Genomic DNA, 21,327 nt, shown 5'->3' with positions numbered 1-21,327 from the left:
AAAACCCAAAGTGAAAATAGTGGAATTATTCACAGAACATCATTGTGGGAAAGTGATACTTGATATTTGGAATTGGTATGTGATAATCAACCTTTGGTTTTTAATGCTCTAAAGTAGCAATGTTTGCAAAAATACTTTTAATTCCACTTTTTACTCCGCCTGATTTCAAAAAATACAAATCCTTTTATTTCCTTGCTGAAACATATTTCTGTCCAATATGCAGTCATCCATGATATACCATCAGAAATTTTTGACCTTAACATTTTCTGATCTTCAAAAACTGACGATTTTTAGAATGTGGAGAATATACATTTCCAAGCCCTTGGGTTCAATTTTGTGATGTAGATCTTCTCTGATTTTAATGGTTGTAGGAAAGTCTGCACTACTTCTGTATTCTGATACCCTCATACAGCCATACTACTGACCACTTCATGTATAAATTTGTCCATACCTGTACAACTACTTTCTTATTTATATCTCTTTGATGATATTGGAAAACAGTCGCATTCTGGAGGACGATAGTTTAAGCCCGCGTCTGGCCGTCCTGATTTAGGTTTTCTGTGATTTCCCTAAATCACTACAGACTAATGCCGGGATTTTGTTGACATCCATCTACAGTGGAAGAAATGATCATTGTAATAAAATAAATCAGAGCTCGCTCAGAGAGATTAAAGTGTTCATTTTTCCTGCCTGCTTTTAGAGAGTGGAACCGTAGAGAAATAGAGTGAAAGTGGTTCAAAGAACCCTCTGTCAGGCACGTAAGTGTGAATTGCAGAGTAGTGCTGTAGATAGAAGTAGCGTACTAACAATAAGTGATTGGATTGCAGAGGGATGGCATACTGGTAGGCTAGCTCTTCACTCTCTTATATGACCAGAGAAGTCAACATTATGCCAGAGGTAGTTAATGAAGACTGATGGATGTAATGGAAATGTTGAAGTGTGTGTCAGTATACCTTGTTGATGTGAGCATGTAAGGGAATTCAAATGGGGCAAGGTTTTTATTATAGGTTCTGACTACAACATGAAGGAGCTGCACACTATGTTGAATTTTCAAAATCAGAGTTCTTGTAAACTTAAGTAATGTACTTCATGCTTTTCTTCATATTCCTTGTAGGTGGTAGAAAGATGCATCTCAGTCACCTGTATTCTTCTTAGTTTTGCAATTTTCGAAAATATTAATGTGCATATTAATAGCTGATATCAACAACTTTTTTCAGAAAAAGAAAAGGAAGAAGAAGAAGAAGAAAAATGCAGAAGGAGAAGGTGACACACTAGAAGGTCAGACTGATGAAAACTCTCAATCATCTGATACTCGTGTCACTGTCGTTGAAACTTCTAGTGGTAAGTGTTGCAGAAACCACTGCTGATGTGTGATGCAGATAGATATACTGGAATGAAATGATCTATATTTACTAGGTGTATAGATTATCTTTCAGTTCTGTAAGATTTTTTTTATGTTGATGTATTAAATTGGAAACATAAATATAGCAGTACAGTATGCCATGAAATGCAGTTACAAAAGCAAATAAATGTCTATGTGCTGCCTTATAACTTATTCTTTCTTTTTCTCCTCCTCCTTCTTCAGCCTCTGTGGACTGCATGTTAACTAACAGTCTCAATTTGAGCCCCTAGTTGTTGTTCGCAGCTGAATTTGAAATCCTTTCAGCATCTGATAGCTTTCCTCCATCCTTCTGAAATCATCCCTGTCATTTATTTTATCTTCAGCAGTGCCTCATCTCTTATGGAGTGCTCTCTCTCTCTCTCTCTCTCTCTCTCTCTCTCTCTCTCTCTCTCTCTCTGAACCATCATAACAAAAGTTCATCTTATTTACTGCTGGGATAACATGAGATGGTGTATGACAAATGGCATAGTGGTGGATCACACACACTTGCATTTATCCCTTGTTTTACCAGTAGATCTGTGTAGTCTGTAAATTATATGTATTTGGTTCATGGAATCTACTCTACAAATAATAGCCCACAACTTGTAACCTCAGGTGGTACAGCATGAATAGCTTGACTTGAATGATCTAAATTATTCATTAATTTTCCATTTGCCAATATGCAGTCATCCATGAGATACCATCAGAAATTTTTGACCTTAACATTTTCTGATCTTCGAAAACTGATGATTTTTAGAATGTGGAGAATATACATTTCCAAGCCCTTGGGTTCAATTTTGTGATGTAGATCTGCTCTGATTTTAATGGTTGTAGGAAAGTCTGCACTACTTCTGTATTCTGATACCCTCATACAGCCATACCACTGGTGAAAAAATTGGGGTGTTCATAGCACAAGGGAATCAAATCACAATAAGAAAATTGTGAGAAAAACAGACACAAAGTTATCACTGAATAATTAGTCACAGGAAAAATTTTACAGCATTTTAAAATGTTTGAATGATAGAAAAGATTTTGTATAATGTATTCTCACACTGAAGAAGGGTAAATTTGAGTGTTATTACATGCCAGCTACAATAGAAAAGTAAAATTTTGGACTTTATTCTTTTCTTTGATGAATATATTGTATTTGTATCTTCCTCTTTATTCTAACCTTCAGGATTCATTAAGGAAACAGCAAAGAAAATACGTTTCTTGAATGTATAATTATAATTTCATATTTCCAACCAGGAAGTTATGCAATTCAGATTCAGAGAAAAAGTATTCATTTTCATCTGCTTGCTCTTGCAAAGCCGAGGAAGCTCTTTTGGCAGAGTCATGTGGTAGGTTCTTGAAAAAATGGTAATGCACAGGTGGATTGCATAGCAGCAAAGTTTCCGTGTCCTTTTTCATCGCTTTTGTTAATGGTAGATGTTTGGCGCAAAATGACACTGTTGGATGTCACAGAAGTATGTCAAGGGGTGGCTAGACTTCTTTCTTAAGTCAACTTCATCAAAATGCACATCAGGGTTTAGAGTCTGCTTAAAAAACAGATTAAAAGGACATTCTGTTTTATAATGTAACTGGTGTTGTCCAAAGAACAAGGTCCCATGGCAAAGTTGGTACCTCATGATGGAACCACAAGTGCAGACAGTCATTGCCTGATGCAGCAACAAATGAGAGATGTTGGCATAGGCAAAGCCTCAAAAGTTTCCATATGCTGCGACTGCTGGAAGAGTATTTATGTCAGAGTACAGTGTCACTCATCTCAGTCTGCAGTCATTGCTTACGATGACAGCATCACCTTACAAGGGGAACTCACAATGTTTGGATCAAAGATTTACTTCAAACTATGTACACTGATAGTAGTTCATTAGGACAACATAATGTGAAAGTAGAAGGCACACTATTTAGGGATTTTGAGAAATTCACAAGAGAAGTTTTTTTACATGTTAGTAATGCACCGGTGCATTGTGATCCTATGCATGAGATGATGATGGTCATGTGGTTCTCTCTCTCTCTCTCTCTCTCTCCCTCCCTCCCTCCCTCCCTCCCTTCTCTCTACCTCCCCCCTACCCTCCCCCCACCCCAGTTGTATTATTTTGTACATATATACATTTGAAAGCTAATTGAATTTCCAATTTTATTTGATTGTTTGCTCATTTATATTATCACAACAAATATTACAAGTAAACAGCCAGACGCATAAAGTTTTCTTGCAAATGTATGCCTGTTGTGATTTTCGAAAACCCTTATACCTGCAATCGGTGACGGTACTGATAGCTGCTTTGCACCTGAATGCTTCAATCTGCAGACACAGATTTGAAGGTTGGGTGACAGGCTTGGAAAGCCCATGTCAAACGTCAATAAATAAATGTGTAAATAACTTTATTTAATTATACAATGAGTTACAGTATGTCAGAATATGAGAGTAATGTATGATTAATCATTGGATGTGCTTTTGACATTACATGTTGCAGGATAATATTTTTCATACAGACATCAAAAATACAAATTAAAATGGCACCTACTGCATCAAATGAATGCAATTTCCCCCCATACACAAGAAATCTTTCGAGGTTCTAAGGAAAAACAAAGCTCGTTGACAGTATGAAAAATTTCTGTTTCTTCCTACAGTTTGGATGCAAACCGTGCGTAACGTAGTATTTTCATAAATATCAGTGCCGAAAATTGCTGATGTACAATTGAATGTATTTTAGTAGCATCTTCACGAGAAGCAATTTCTCGTTCATTGTCTATCAAATGTAAACAAGTTTAAAGGCACGTGATAAAGTTTTTAACTGGTATATACAAAGAAAGGTCACATAATATTTGTTGTAACAATAAAATTTAGTAAACGGCTAAGTAACATTGGAAATTCAATAAAAGTTCATGAAAATACATATGTCTTTTCATAATATTACCTTTCAAATGTAATATGTACAAAATAATATTACTAATTTCTTGTGCTCAGTGTCACAATGCATTGGTACATCATTGACACGTAAAACTTTTCGTGTGATTTTCTCGAAATCGCTTAAGTAGTACATCTTACTACTTGCATGTTATGTTGTACTAATGGACTATGAAAAGTTTACAAAGTCTGGAGTAAATCCATAATCCAAACATCGTGGCCTCCCCTTGTTAGTCAGATCTAGCAGTGCAACTAGTATTAGACATCTGTACCAAAGTTTACAGTCAATTGTACATTGAAAGATGACTCATTCTGTATTGTATCAAGTAACAAGTCATAGAGTACAGTGCAGAAAATCAGACATTACATGAACATGGATTGTTTCTAAGTATTTTATATTGTTCAAACAATATTTTGTATGTGATGTTGTATCCACTCAACCTCCTCCAGAAGTAAATCTAGGACTGGTAGGACCCACTGCAGTGCTGAAGTGAATGTCTCAAGTGTTTTTTTGTCCAGTACTGTATTAACCACTCCGTAGTCAGTGTGTTGATGCCATAACCGTCAACCTTTTTTCTGTTTGTTATTGAATTCTCCTGTGGATAAAAAATCCAAGATACTCATTTCACTGTCCTCAGATCTTGGGTGCATTTTCTTTGTCTATCTAACAATATCCATCCAATCATTTGGTGTATAAATATGTGAAATTTTCTCCACTAAACCAAACTCACTATGATTACGTAAGTAAGAATGCCGTGATACAAAGAATTTGCCATCAGGGGCTGTGGCATTCGTGTTTGGATCTTGACATTACTTCATGAGAGCCAAAAACCTTTTAACGCTGCCGTTTTGGCCTGAACAAGTGCCTGAGTATAATATTACTTTATTATGAGTAGAGGTATGTGCTTTGAGATGATGCACCAAACTTGAAATTAGCTTTAGAGAACCCCTTCATCTCTCAGTTTTAGACCATGTGTACATGAATGATTTCCCGAATTAACAGAAAATATTCCAAAATTGCAAAAACATTTCTTTTATAATAACCTATTGAGGTAGGTATATTTGGGAACATGAGGGCTTTTTGCAAGTCAAATACAATGACATAAGGTTCATTAAATGCAGTTTCTTCATCTACTTCAAAACATTGTTTTGATTGATCTGTGTTTGCTAGATGGATATTTTTGGCAGTCTGTAAAGCAGCTCTATTTTCAGTGTTCTGTCCCCTTTTAAGTTGCCATTCCATTATATAACATGTGGTAGGCGTCCATAGGATGGCTTAAAGTGCTAATTAAATTTAATGATAAACACATTATAATAGTATTTCTTTTCCAATGGTATTTCAGTTTCATCCTCACATTTCTTTACATATAATGCATACATTTTCTGAATCGTTAAATCACACTGTAGATATTTCCTTTCTGGATTCTGCTCTAGAGTGTAATGTCTTTGGAAGGTTGCTATATGTTAACATCTCTAGTACCATCAATTTTATTGGTTGCCTTCTTCCTGCCCCACCCACCCGGTACACTAAAAACTTCATCTTTACTTATACATATACACAGTCTTTTCCTATTAATTTTAAAGGTATTCAAAAAATACTTCTTACATGCCTACACAGCTTTCACTCCAAACCTTAACAAAAATTTGAATCTAACACAGTTAGGATTTTCGGAACCAACTCTTTTCCAAGACCTCAAAATCTGGCCTGACAGAACAAATCCCCGAAGGTACACAGTTTGCCGACTGCAATCACTAAGTTCCCTGAAGGAATGAAATATATTTTATGTCTCTTCATCTTTAAGTTGATTGTGGCATTGCAATTTACAGCAGGGGATGTTAGCAGGAAGGCTTTTAGCTGGAACTCCTATGCCCTGCCGTGTAGCATACATCTGCTCACAATTCCATTGCCATTGCCTAATACTCTTCTCCCACTTCCCAGCATGATGAAAAAATCTTATTCTTCTTCTCTGTGCTCCATCTTGATTGCAGATATTGTTGTCAGCTGCTGCAGAAGCACCACCTTCATCAGCAGATTTTTTTCTCTCGTGGATCAAAAGAAAACTGTGATGATGTAGCATACAATGACAGCGAAAGTACCATGTAATATTTTGTCTTACATTTTAGGTATAAAACATTAAGAAAATAAAAGCTAACATAAAAATACTGCTATCATGCAATTAACCTCAACAGTCCTGTCTGGTTATTAACTCATTTGTTTATTATCACTTGCCAAATTTTCATAGTAATTATTAAACTACCTGAACTAGAACGCTGATATTCCAATGTGTTATCTTCCATGTTTTCAGACAAATTAATCATAATCATAAATCTACCTTAATTAGAGCTCTCACACCAACAAAACAAACCAAGCATACTGTGAAAATGGACATGTTCCCATTTTGCTCTGAACAGAAGACTGCTCCCCTCCATGCACAGCAAATCTGCCAATCCTATAACAGTTATTTACAATATCTGGACATGAATCTTTTATTTTCTGCATGTAGCTTCATAAATGGTACTTAAAAGTGGAATAAGTCCAAAATGACAAAAGTTAGAACTTGTTTCCTTTGTGCTCTGAATGCCCCAAATATTAATAACTACACGTGGTTGCAAGTCTTCAGGTAAGTAGCTTGGTTGGTTCATGTCAAGTTCCAATTATACATACTGATTCTAAAATGCTTAGTGAGCTCAGTAACACTGTATAAAGTGTCTGGTATAGTTCCACACCAGAGCTCAATGTATAGCATCTTACAGTTACACTCACAGTGAAGTTCATACACTGCTTGACAGTTTTTAAGGAACAGAGACCTTGTTGGACAGGAATAGTCACAGATAATGATGTGTGACATGAAACACAGTACATATGTAACAGAGGTGGAGTGGTATATTTATTATGAAAAATGGTACAGATTTCACCAAACTGGAAAGCAGGATGATAGACATAAATAACATTTGTGTTTGACACAGGCCAGGCTCACAACATAGAGGTCAAGGTCTGACTCTCAGTAAACAATATGCCTTTCTTGGGCATTGATGCTCGTTTTCCACCTTTCATTCATGCTGGTTATCAAACTTCAGCAGGCTTTGGGGGATATTGTCCCACTCCTCTCTCAAGGCAGTTTTCAGTTGTAGCATGTTTCGAAGAGGTAATGTTCGTTGAGAAACAAATCTGCGAAGAACATCCCTAAGAGGCGCTGTAGGGGTTTAAGTCTGGGGAGTACACAGGAAAATCTATATGTTCAATACCTTGACTTTCCAATGTGTCCCAAACCTCTACGGCCCTGTGTGGGTGGGCATTGTTGTCCATAAACAGAAAGTCAGGACCTACTGCACACTTAAACAAATCCGTAAACATGACCCAGAATAATCTCCCTGCAATACTGCTGTTCTGTAACATTACCTCGCACAAAAATATATGCCATTGTTTGGCTGTGGTTCATAGTGTCTGCCCACATCATACTGCTTATGCCGTACCATTGATGTTCATTAACATTCTGTGGTGTGTAATATGTTCCGCCTCCCTCTCTCCACACTGATGTTGAGAATAACTTTCCACGATGAAATGGGATTCGTCAGAGGATATCATTCTAGGTCACTGTTGCTGACCCCAATCAGCATGCTGCCTACACCAACAAACTCTTTCTCAGCAATAGCATAGTTGAAGTGGGATGCATTTGAGAGGCTTCCAAGTATAACAACGAGCATGATTTAATCACAGTGACATGGTTCTGGCAGAGACGCGTATACCAGTAGTGGTTGAAAGAGCTGCAGTGATCCATCTAGGAGTGAGATGTCTGTTTCTTTTCGTCACTAGGGCTACGTATCAATCCTCTTGAAGCTTGTTGGTCCATCTATGATCACCAGTATGTTTTCACATAGCATTTCCACCTTCAGCCTTTTCTATGATCTTCAGCACTCAAATGATGTCGTGTAGACATATAGCTATACCACACATGATGTTGCACTAATCGGTTCCACAACATCCTTTGTCAGACACTGTAGTGCATGAACTGTCAGATGCCTACAGAGCATTTGTGCGTGGGCTTCTCTACAGTGACCACATCCCACCTTCCAAATGTCCTTTTATTATCATTGGTCAGTTGTTCCGTAGCAATTGTCAGTTGTACCGTAGCACTTGGTAGTTGTTCCTTAGCAAACGTCAGTTGTTACTTAGGCATTGTCAAGCAGTGTATAATTCAGTATACTAGTACCTAAGAAGCCATGGGAATGTCAACCGTAAATACACTGAAGTGCCAAAGAAACTGGTATAGGCATGCATATTCAAATAAAGAATATGGCGCCGCAATTATGAATTGTAGATTAAAACTGAAGAAACTACAAAAAGGTGGGAATTTAAGGAGATGGGACCTGGATAAACTGACTAATCCAGAGGTTGTACAGAGTTTCAGGGAGAGCATACGGGAACAATTGACAGGAATGGGGGAAAGAAATACAGTAGAAGAAGAATGGGTAGCTCTGAGGGATGAAGTAGTGAAGGCAGCAGAGGATCAAGTAGGTAAAAAGATGAGGCCTAGTAGAAATCCTTGGGTAGCAGAAGAAATATTGAATTTAATTGATGAAAGGAGAAAATATAAAAATGCAGTAAATGAAGCAGGAAAAAAGGAATACAAACATTTCAAAAATGAGATCGACAGGAAGTGCAAAATGGCTAAGCAGGGATGGCTAGAGGACAAATGTAAGAATGTAGAGGCTTACCTCACTAGGGGCAAGATAGATACTGCCTACAGGAAAATTAAAGAGACCTTTGGAGAAAAGAGAGCCATTTGTATGAATATCAAGAGCTCAGATGGAAACCCATTACTAAGCAAGGGAGGGAAATCAGAAAGGTGGAAGGAGTATGTAGAGGCTCTGTACAAGGGCAATGTACTTGAGGACAATATTATGGAAATAGAAGAGGATGTAGATGAAGATGAAATGGGAGATACGATACTGCATGAAAAGTTTGACAGAGCACTGAGAGACCTGCGTCGAAACGGCCCCAGGAGTAGACAACATTCCATTAGAACTGCGAGCCAGTCCTGACAAAACTGTACCATCTGGCGAGCAAGATGTATGCGACAGGTGAAATACCCTCAGACTTCAAGAAGAATATAATAATTCCAATCCCAAAGAAAGCAGGTGTTGACAGATGTGAAAATAACCGAACTATCAGTTTAATAAGTCACAGCTGCAAAATACTAACGCGAATTCTTTACAGACGAATGGAAAAACTGGTAGAAGCCGATCTCAGGGAAGATCAGTTTGGATTCCATAGAAATGTTGGAACACGTGAGGCAATACTGACCTTACGACTTATCTTAGAAGAAAGATTAAGGAAGGGCACACCTACGTTTCTAGCATTTGTAGATTTAGAGAAAGCTTTTGACAATGTTGACTGGAATACTCTCCTTCAAATTCTAAAGGTGGCTGAGGTAAAATACAGGGAGTGAATGGCTATTTACAATTTGTACAGAAACCAGATGGCAGTTATAAGAGTCGAGGGGCATGGAAGGGAAGCAGTGGTTGGGAAGGGAGTGAGACAGGATTGTAGCCTCTCCCCAATGTTATTCAATCTGTATATTGAGCAAGCAGTAAAGGAAACAAAAGAAAAATTCGGAGTTGGTACTAAAATCCATGGAGAAGAAACAAAAACTTTGAGGTTCACCGATGACATTGTAATTCTGTCAGAGACAGCAAAGGACTTGGAAGAGCAATTGAACGGAATGGACAGTGTCTTGAAAGGAGGATATAAGATGAACATCAACAAAAGCAAAACAAGGAGAATGGAATATAGTCAAATTAAGTCGGGTGATGCTGAGGGAATTAGATTAGGAAATGAGACACTTAAAGTAGTAAAGGAGTTTTGCTATTTGGGGAGCAAAATAACTGATGATGGTCGAAGTAGAGAGGATATCAAATGTAGACTGGCAATGGCAAGGAAAGCATTTCTGAAGAAGAGAAATTTGTTAACATCGAGTAAGTGTCAGGAAGTCGTTTCGGAAAGTATTTGTATGGAGTGTAGCCTTGTATGTAAGTGAAACATGGACGATAAATAGTTTGGGCAAGAAGAGAATAGAATCTTTCGAAATGTGGTGCTACAGAAGAATGCTGAAGATTAGATGGGTAGATCACATAACTAATGAGGAGGTATTGAATAGAATTGGGGAGAAGAGGAGTTTGTGGCACAACTTGACAAGAAGAAGCGACCGGTTGGTAGGACATGTTCTGAGGCATCAGGGGATCACAAATTTAGCATTGGAGGGCAGTGTGGAGGGTAAAAATCATAGAGGGAGACCAAGAGATGAATACACTAAGCAGATTCAGAAGGATGTAGGTTGCAGTAAGTACTGGGAGATGAAGAAGCTTGCACAGGAGAGAGTAGCATGGAGAGCTGCATCAAACCAGTCTCAGGACTGAAGACCACAACAACAACAATATAAGACAACAAGTGTTTGAAGCAGTTGTTAAATTGGTTACTGCTGCTACAATGGCAGGTTATCAAGTTTTAAGTGTGTTTGAATGTGGTGTTGTAGACGGCACAGTATCTCTGAGGTAGCAATGAAGTGGGGATTTTCCCGTATGAACATTTCATGAGCGTACTGTGAATATGAGGAATCTGCTCAAACATCAAATCTCTGACATTTTTGCAGCCGGAAAAAGATCCTGCAAGAACAGGACCAGTGACAACTGAAGAGAATCGTTCAACATGACAGAAGTGCAATCCTTCCTCAAAGTGCTGCATATTTCAATGCTGAGCCATCAACAAGTGTCAGCATGCAAACCATTCAATGAAACATCATCAATATGGGCTTTCAGAACCGAAGGCCCACTCATATATTCTTGATGACTGCACGACACAAAGCTTTACGCCTCGCCTGAGCCAGTCAACACCGACATTGAACTGTTGATGACTGGTAACCTGTTGCCTGGTTGGACAAGTCTCTCTTAAAATTGCATAGAACGGATGGACATATACAGGTATGGAGACAACCTCATGAATCCATGGACCCTGTATGCCAGCAGGGGACTGTTCAAGCTGGTGGACTCTCTGCAATGGCGTGGGGCGTGTGCAGTTGGAGTGTTATGGGACCCTTGATACATCTAGATACGACTCTGACAGGTGACATGTACAGACCCCACATACCCATAATTGCTACAGAGTGGCTCCAGGAACACTCTTCTGAATTTAAACACTTCCGCTACTCGCCAAACTCCCCAGACATGAACATTATTGAGCAAATCTGGGATGCCTTGCAACGTGCTGTTCAGAAGAGATCTCCACCCCCTCGTACTCTTACAGATTTGTGGACAGCCCTGCGGGATTCATGGAGTCAGTTCCTGCCAGCACTACTTCAGACATTAGTCGAGTCCATGCCACATTGTGTTGCGGCACTTCTGGGTGTTTGCAGGGGCCCTACACGATATTGAGCAGGTGTACCAGTTTTTTTTTTTTTTTTTTTTTTCTTTCTTTCTTTTTTTTTTGCCCCCCTCTTCAGTGTACATCCAGACTCACCAGATGTTGAAGTAGTGCAAAAGATGTAAGTTTGATGTATGTTCCCTGGCTGCGAAGGTGACGTAAGTCCAAATCACCCCTACAAAATACAAAATACTGCATAACGTGAAGAGTCTATTGCTTACATGAAGTCCATGTTTGGCAAAAATTCCAGAGTCCAGCAAGCATGCCTGATGCTCTAAGTATAACTATGAGACTACATTGCAATCATATATATAATGATCTTTTTTCAATGGGTCAGAAGGCTCTGTGTTAATATACTCACCTAACATGCAGGAGGACTGGGCTTAATTCCTGGCGATGGTAAGTTCTTAAACAAAGGCGTATGGTCCATGAGCATTTCCATGAAGCGTAAAAATTTAAGATGAAGTGAAGTAAATTTGTACTTCTTTTCTTTAAAACTAAACCATCTTTATTAACTCTCTCTTACAAAAGATCAGTAATTAAGAATTTATATTTGCACTGAAAACTGGATTTTTGTGTGCAATATGTAATCAGAAATAAGATTATCAGCATTTTTCCTAAAAATGTAATTAGAAATGTGTTAATTATCATAAACTTGATGAATTTTATATTTAAATGACATACATATTCATACTGAATGGATTAAAAGTGGAAAAAAAGATAACCTAAATGAGACTCAAACCAGCGAACCAGAGGTTACCAGTATCAGCTGCTACAGATTTTTTTCCACCTTTATCTATTCTACGCTTCACAGAAATGCTCGTAGATACACCTTTGTTCAAAAGTGTGTATCAGCTGGGAATGAAACCCAGGCTCCCCATGTGACAGGCAAGCATTCTACCACAGAGCCACATGGACCATTGAAACGGTTACTTTAGGGTATAGAATACACTCCTTCAAAGTCAATTTACTCGAGAATTTTTTAGGGTTGCTTCTTACTGCGTTGGGGGATTGATGTTTAAGTTCTGAAACTTCATGTACCATACATATAAAAAAAAAATCTGATTGCAATGTGGTCTCCTTCTAAGTACAGTGTTGACACAAAAATGTTTAAGTCCAACTATGCTGTGATCTGTTCAAAAATGGAGTTCCGCTGCCTGTCTCACACTGCAATTTTACAAAGTCCTGAGGTCGAATCTGTACTTTTACCCACACATTGTGTCCTCCTTTAACTGCGAAATTATTAGACCCTCAGGTGCTTGACGCACTACCTTAAATATAATCTTGCTTCCTCCCCACTACTGACTTGCATCAACTGACCAGTATAAAATTTAGAGATAGGCCGTTTCTTACACTTAGGTAATCATTATTGCAACAGTTTTTTCATCTTTTCGCGCTGATTATTTTGTGATTTCACAATTGGTTCTATATCTGCTACTCTCTCAGTCAACAATTGTGAATGTAGCAGTTTATCAAAAATGCATCAAAGAAAACATATCTAAATAGTACTCTATTAATTAATATGACAAGCCACTTTGAAGTGGCTTTTTATACATTTTTCATTGGTACTGTCAGACTCTGCCTATTTCACACCATTAGTGAATTCAAGTCAATATTTTTAATCACCATTTCAATTAAATGATAATCTTATAACTACAATTCATCTTCATAGGAAGATAGGTAATGTGTATGTTTACATCATGCTGTCATCTTACTATGTGTATATGTCTGAGTTACGACATTATGGCTGAAGTTGCATTTTTATTACTTTTAATTCATGTTGTAGCATCTAGCATCTGAATCGTGCAATTGCTGAGATATTTGGTTGTATGTAGCTGCTGAAAGTAGTTACTGCTTGACATAGTCTGTGTCTTTGTATCTATGGGGATGTAACCACAATTAAAGTTTTATTGATTAGTATAATGTTGCAGGTGAGTAATATGCCATAACTTTATCAGTTTTCATTGTAAAGACTGTTGCAAAGTGTCGGTGAGCTTAAGTTAATTGATACAAATAAAAATACATGCTTAGATTTTTCATAGCATTAATGGATCATACATAAGTTGATTCTTCAAACAATGGAAAATCTGGGAGCTAAGTTGGTTTATTACATGGCTGCTTTCACAGATCTTCTGTGATGGGGTAGGAGATGCCTATGGCAAGATTGGAGTAGGTAGTGATTGGAAAATGTATGGGACAGGTCTTGCATCAAGGTGTACAAGGTGTATGAGAAAATTAATGAGACTGATTTTTATCTATCAAAGTTTTTATTTTTTTCAGATAACAATATTGTCCCCTTGAAAATAGTTCACTTCGGCAGCTATACATCAGTGAAGTTGCCGTTCCCAGTTTTGGTAGGAGCACTGAAAGGCTTTCATCTGGTAGGGCTTTTACCATGTCATTCACATTCTCTTGAATGTTCTCCAAAGTCCCAAAATGGCACCCTTTTGAGACATTTGTCAATTTCGGGAAAAAGAAAAAAAAAACACATGGACTCAGATCAGGTGAGTAGGACGACTTGAGCCTTTCAAGGACATCTTTGTAAAACACTTGGTTGACAAAATGTCCTGGAGGAAAAATTTCTTTATGCACGATACACATTCGACATTTTTGTCAGTTTCTGGAATTAACGGTCTCCTTGAATGAGGTTTATCTTCAGTGTGTTATTGGCATTGCAAACATGAATTGTGCCAGGAAAAATCTTGTGCTCATAATAAGGAATGTTCCCCATAATCCTGTCTCAACTTTTCAGAGGTCACACTCATGGGTTCCCCAAGTTGAACACACAACTTGATGGCATAATGCTGCTGTACGATTTTTGTAACACACAACAAAATCACAACTTCACTAATGGCACCCTCAAAAATCATGTGATGGCCATAGGAAGCTGATATTGAGACTGAGTATCTAGAAGGGATGAAGACACTGGTGTACACAAGTAAAACAGCAGAGCTTTGCCAGATTGCTCACAGTGTTGTTAGTCTCATTACTGTCTTACACACCTCATATAGCAGTATATGAGGAAAGGTGTTGCGAGTAGACACAGACAAGGATATGGCATAGTTGGTTGTATGCGAGAATACTACTGTGGGCGCGGTAAATAGGATTTCTCATTTCAGAGCATGACGAGAAGCAGTCGAAAACCTGGTAGAGAATGTGTATCACGTATTCCAGTCCAGGGTGGTACTGAGTCTTGAGGTGGGTGCTGCTTTGGCACTGGACAATGAGTATTTTGGGAGATAGTGACTGGTGGGGGGGGGGGGGGGGGGGTCGACAGGGCCATGCAGATCAGTTTCCAGACAGGGTGGGGTGATAATTTCAGTCTTTGAAGTCCTCAGTGAGACCCTTGATATTTTGGAAAAGGACTGCTCATCACTACAGATGTGACAACCACTGGTGGCTAAACTGTATGGGAGGGACTTCCTAATGTGGAATGGGTGACAGCTGTTGAAGTGTGGTGGTACTGCCGGTGGATGGAGGTGCTGATGTAACTGTCCTTGAGGTGGAGGTCTACATCGAGGAAAGTGGCTTGTTGACGTGAGGCCTAAGCCTAATTTACCTTTATATAATGGTCAGTGTGCAATGATTTGTCAACAGAATGTTAAACTGTAACCTTTATTCATTCCTTATTCATCTATCATGATCTGCAACTAAATACTACTGTTATATACTGTTTTATAATTTGTAGTGAGATAGGTTTCTACAACAATTACTTTACTTCTTGAAAGTGTTCATTAAAGATCTGTGTAATGTTTGATTATAATACAGTTGCATAAAAGATGATGGAAGGAGGTGTGGGACACATTTTAAACTTACTTATGGTAATGCATATCATTGCAGTAATATATGCAAGGTGAAACATGTAAATTACACATCTCAAACTTTTGTAAATGATTTTGGATATCAAAACAAAGTTTTCGGCAAATGATACTATGTGAAGTGGCAAATACTGTACTGTATTGGTAAAACTTAAATATTTTTTATTTACTGATATAGTAAATAAACAATAGTTATATAAAAACTGTACCCTATGTATTTTTTAAACATAATTCGACTCCTCCTTAAAGGAAGAATTTTATAAAAAAGATTTGGGAGTGAAATCATAACAAGCTGGGTAATTATCTAAATACTAATCTACATCTACATTTATACTCCGCAAGCCACCCAACGGTGTGTGGCGGAGGGCACTTTATGTGCCACTGTCATTACCTCCCTTTCCTGTTCCAGTCGCGTATGGTTCGCGGGAAGAACAACTGTCTGAAAGCCTCTGTGCGTGCTCTAATCTCTCTAATTTTACATTCATGATATCCTCGGGAGGTATAAGTATGGGGAAGTAATATATTCGATACCTTATCCAGAAACGCACCCTCTCGAAACCTGGCGAGCAAGCTACACCGCGATGCAGAGCGCCTGTCTTGCAGAGTCTGCCACTTGAGTTTGTTAAACATCTCCGTAACGCTATCACGGTTACCAAATAACCCTGTGACGAAATGCGCCGCTCTTCTTTGGATCTTCTCTATCTCCTCCGTCAACCCGATCTGGTACGGATCCCACACTGATGAGCAATACTCAGGTATAGGTCGAACGAGTGTTTTTTAAGCCACCTCCTTTGCTGATGGACTACATTTTCTAAGGACTCTCCCAATGAATCTCAACATGGTACCAGCCTTACCAACAGTTAATTTTGTATGATCATTCCACTTCAAATCGTTCCGTACGCATACTCCCAGATATTTTACAGAAGTAACTGCTACTAGTGTTTGTTCCGCTATCATATAATCATACAATAAAGGATCCTTCTTTCTATGTATTCGCAATACATTACATTTGTGTATGTTAAGGGTCAGTTGCCACTCCCTGCACCAAGTGCCTATCCGCTGCAGATCTTCCTGCATTTCGCTACAATTTTCTAATGCTGCAACTTCTCTGTATACTACAGCATCATCCGCGAAAAGCCGCATGGAACTTCCGACACTATCTACTAGGTCATTTATATATATTGTGAAAAGCAATGGTCCCATAACACTCCCCTGTGGCACGCCAGAGGTTACTTTAACGTCTGTAGACGTCTCTCTGTTGATAACAACATGCTGTGTTCTGTTTGCTAAAAACTCTTCAATCCAGCCACACAGCTGGTCTGATATTCCGTAGGCTCTTACTTTGTTTATCAGGCGACAGTGCGGAACTGTATCGAATGCCTTCTGGAAGTCAAGAAAAATAGCATCTACCTGGGAGCCTGTATCTAATATTTTCTGGGTCTCATGAACAAATAAAGCGAGTTGGGTCTCACACGATCACTGTTTCCGGAATCCATGTTGATTCCTACATAGTAGATTCTGAGTTTCCAAAAACGACATGATACTCGAGCAAAAAACATGTTCTAAAATTCTACAACAGATCGACGTCAGAGATATAGGTCTATAGTTTTGCGCATCTGCTCGACGACCCTTCTTGAAGACTGGGACTACCTGTGCTCTTTTCCAATCATTTGGAACCTTCCGTTCCTCTAGAGACTTGCGGTACACGGCTGTTAGAAGGGGGGCAAGTTCTTTCGCGTACTCTGTGTAGAATCGAATTGGTATCCCGTCTGGTCCAGTGGACTTTCCTCTGTTGAGTGATTCCAGTTGCTTTTCTATTCCTTGGACACTTATTTCGATGTCAGCTATTTTTTCGTTTGTGCGAGGATTTAGAGAAGGAACTGCAGTGCGGTCCTCCTCTGTGAAACAGCTTTGGAAAAAGGTGTTTAGTATTTCAGCTTTACGCTTGTCATCCTCTGTTTCAATGCCATCATCATCCCGGAGTGTCTGGACATGCTGTTTCAAGCCACTTACTGATTTAACGTAAGACCAGAACTTCCTAGGATTTTCTGTCAAGTCGGTACCTAGTATTTTACTTTCGAATTCACTGAACGCTTCACGCATAGCCCTCCTTACGCTAACTTTGACATTGTTTAGTTTCTGTTTGTCTGAGAGGTTTTGGCTGTGTTTAAACTTGGAGTGAAGCTCTCTTTGCTTTCGCAGTAGTTTCCTAACTTTGTTGTTGTACCACGGTGGGTTTTTCCCGTCCCTCACAGTTTTACTCGGCACGTACCTGTCTAAAACGCATTTTACTATTGCCTTGAACTTTTTCCATAAACACTCAAGGCTGATAGCAGGATGCTGTCTCTCCTTTCTGAATGTATAAAAGTCATTAGGAATTCATCATTTCCTGCTTCGGAAGGAGCCGCTTTCAGTATTGTTGTTCACATTTATTGGAGGAGTGACAGCATCTTGCCACCTGCCTTGGCACTTTTATTTAAACAATTACTATTAAAAAATTGCTTCAGTATCACAATAGGGAAAAAGGAGCAAGTGTTAACAATACAGCAAGCTACTTTCCCCTCTGAGTGCTATCATTTTCTGGAATCTATGTTCAGTTCATGAAATATTCAGTGCATGTAAGTTACATGGTGCACCGTGTATATGTGTTCCAGTACACCATATCCTATGCATGAAATCTAGTACTTAGTCCTAACCCACAATATACACTTCTTGCTTGATTTTTGTTCATGTATTGTATCTCCTGGAGGAGAAATGAAAAATGAAAGTATATTACCAAGTAGAATTTATAGTATGTGATTTTATCTTTAATTCTGTCATGTTTCAAAATCTGAAATTAGATACAGAAAATTTCATGAATCTGTTAGCACTGATTGTTCCTGGTTTGACAGGAAAACAGCTCAGTGGAGAAGAGGCTCCTTTAGAAAGCCAACTTCAGGCATGGTTGGAGGCACATCCAGGCTGGGAAGCTGTGCCACAAGAAGATGATGAGGAGGATGAAGAAGATGGAGATGAAGAAGATGATGATGATGAAGACAACTCTGATGATTCAGATGATGAAGACCAAGAATTTTCTGGTGAGATTGATGAAAGACAAATATTTTTAAACATTCCACTTAACAGTAAGGTGTCCATACCATGATTTTGCAACTAAAACTGTAAAAAAATTCTCCTTTTAGCCAACAGTAAAGATGACAGTTCTGATCCTACTAAATCAGATGCAGATAAAGCAAGGGAAGTAATAAAGAAAGCTAAAGTTGAGGATGATGAATACAAATCATCAACAGAGGAACAGACTTACTACAGGTGAGACATTTAGTACTTCAAAATCTTTGTATTTCTAATCATTTTTTGTGATCATTTTCATTTAAAAGTCTTACCAGTAGTAATGAAAAGATTCTAGTACACCATGCAGAAAGAATATCTATCTGTCTCTTGTATGTCAAATATAGTATTAATCTTAAACTGGCCGTATTTTAGGACATTTATGATCTGTGTTTCAGCATTGCCCACACCATCAATGAAATTGTGACTGAACAGGCAACTATTTTAGTTAATGGAAAACTGAAGGAATACCAGATAAAAGTGAGTACTGTTGCAAAAGATACAAATTTATAATTTTCTTGTTATGTTTGTTTCTTTCTAGAAGTTATTTCTAGAAGTTCCTAACACAATAGTATCTTTGTTTTGGCATAAAATATCAATCTCACAACATTTTTACAGAAAATAGGCAAATTTTTCCTGTAATATATTGACTAGAGTATAATATGTATAGCAAAAAGTAGGAATAATTATAGATAGTATTCACTGTAAGACATACACAATTTAATAATTACATTGCTAGTTTTTAAGATATGTTAGCTGGTTTAAGCATTTTCCCTAAACCCCAGATGGATTTTTAATCATTTATAAATGAAAGATCTTTAATATCAATGTACTTACACAAATTTTGCTTTAACTTAATGCAACATCATAGAATGACATGTAAAATGCTAGAATTATGATCTTAGTAACAAACTGTAGTCTTTTCAATTCATGGTTATAGCATTATCACATCAAATAAAAGTCTGTGTAAAAATTGATCCAACCTGCACATAATGTCAGAAATTTTAACCTTTGTTTGTATTTTTAAGGACTCTGTATTTTTACAGTTGTAAGGGTAAAAAAATAGTCATCATTTGCTAATTACTTTGAGTTGACATCAAGCACTTCATTAAATGATTCAAAATCAAAATGTCATACAATATATTGTCAGTACTTTGTCTTTCTGATGACAGTGTTACACAGTCCTTTAATGTTTTTTCATACTCATCAGGGACTGGAGTGGCTGGTGTCTCTGTACAACAACAATCTGAATGGAATTCTTGCAGATGAGATGGGTCTTGGAAAAACTATTCAGACAATTGCACTTATCACCTACCTAATGGAACGCAAGAAAGTCAATGGGCCATTTTTGATTATTGTCCCGTTGTCGTAAGTTGTTTTAAACTTGTTCCTCCTTAATAATGAGCTCTCAAAGTGTCATTTATTAAGCAATAATTTTACATTGATTTGCTGCTGAAAAAGTGTAAACTTCTATTACAATTCTTTATAAACATTTTAGTGTAAGGTTTTTCTGTATTAGAAGAGGAGTTGATAAAACTTAAAATTCCATTACTCTTGATAGAAGATGCTCTACGTTGATTGTGTATAACAAGCTAAAACTTTATGCCATTCAAGGTTTAACTTTGGATACTTCCTTTTCCCTGGCAGTACCATATCAGTTGAGCCATCCAAACACTTATTAACGCAGAAATCCAACTTATCACTGACTGTTTCCCATGTGTCTAATGTTTATCAACAACTTGGACCCCTGCTTGGCACACAGTTTTAATTTGTCGAAATAAGCAATCACATGGACAAATTCATGGAACAAACAAATCTTCATTGAGAAAGGAAGTAAACTCAGTTAATTATTGGTGTGACATTATTTCAGGAATCCCTAAATTAGTTTAATGGGATTGAAGTTTTTTGTGATGATGTCCATTTTAAAACATTTTTGCTATTGTTGCCATGTCAGATTAAAATAAAATGACTGACAGAATGCCCATGGGCTCTTCACTATCTCGAGATGTATCTAACTTCTTTATCAATAATGTTGAAGAACACACCTTGAATTTTGGTTGTATTCGTCCATCTTCATATGACCATGAAGTAATGCTCCCTGGCACCCAGTTCACTATCAGGCTGGAGGCAAAAGTAAAACCAGTTGGACAGCTTTGTCACTTTGTATATCACAAGGTGACACACATTCACTTAAATCTAGACGTGCACAGCTTGTATCACCCAATCCAGAAGAGAGGGGTTTTAAATACATGAAATAGATTGATGCACAGAGCTACAACTATTCATGACAAGGACTGCCACAATAAACTGCTGCTAGAAGGGGAGCAAGTTCTCTCTCTCAGGATCTGATGTAGTCAAGGTCCCGTTCACTATTGAATAAGTTTAGTTGATTTTCTGTTCTACAATCGCACATCTCAGTATCTGCAATTTTGGCATTCATATGAGGGTCAAAAGGAGGAATCATATTACAGTACTAACTGAGAAACTCAGCAGTGCCCAGGTATTGACCATGTTTACCCAAGATGAGGTTTTACCCAAAGTTCATCATTTGAAAAATACAGGGTTGTCTTATATTCACAAATTAAACTATTGCTGCTGAGGGAAGAGTCCTATGTTGCTTAGTAGGTTGATACAGTGGCCATCTGAAACTCTGTGTAGGTTCCAAAGATTTTGGTCTGTTTTCAACAATGTGACC

At 38.0% G+C, this 21,327-nt stretch overlaps 1 protein-coding gene across 3 annotated transcripts in view; it reads left to right on the top strand.

Moving 5' to 3' along the window:
• Nucleotides 1–21,327, top strand: part of LOC126184368 (ATP-dependent helicase brm) — a 437,613-nt gene that overhangs the window by 206,864 nt on the left and 209,422 nt on the right. For all 3 annotated transcript variants that reach the window (XM_049926751.1, XM_049926752.1, XM_049926750.1), the window contains 5 exons: nt 1,218–1,341; nt 18,419–18,604; nt 18,707–18,833; nt 19,031–19,112; nt 19,843–20,000. In XM_049926751.1, the coding sequence (XP_049782708.1) occupies nt 1,218–1,341; nt 18,419–18,604; nt 18,707–18,833; nt 19,031–19,112; nt 19,843–20,000 (677 nt within the window). The remainder of the gene's footprint in view (nt 1–1,217; nt 1,342–18,418; nt 18,605–18,706; nt 18,834–19,030; nt 19,113–19,842; nt 20,001–21,327) is intronic.

This window comes from Schistocerca cancellata, chromosome 4 (assembly GCF_023864275.1).
Source record: "Schistocerca cancellata isolate TAMUIC-IGC-003103 chromosome 4, iqSchCanc2.1, whole genome shotgun sequence".
In the NCBI taxonomy this organism is placed as follows: Eukaryota; Metazoa; Arthropoda; class Insecta; order Orthoptera; family Acrididae; genus Schistocerca; species Schistocerca cancellata.
This window is presented reverse-complemented; position numbering and strand designations above follow the sequence as displayed.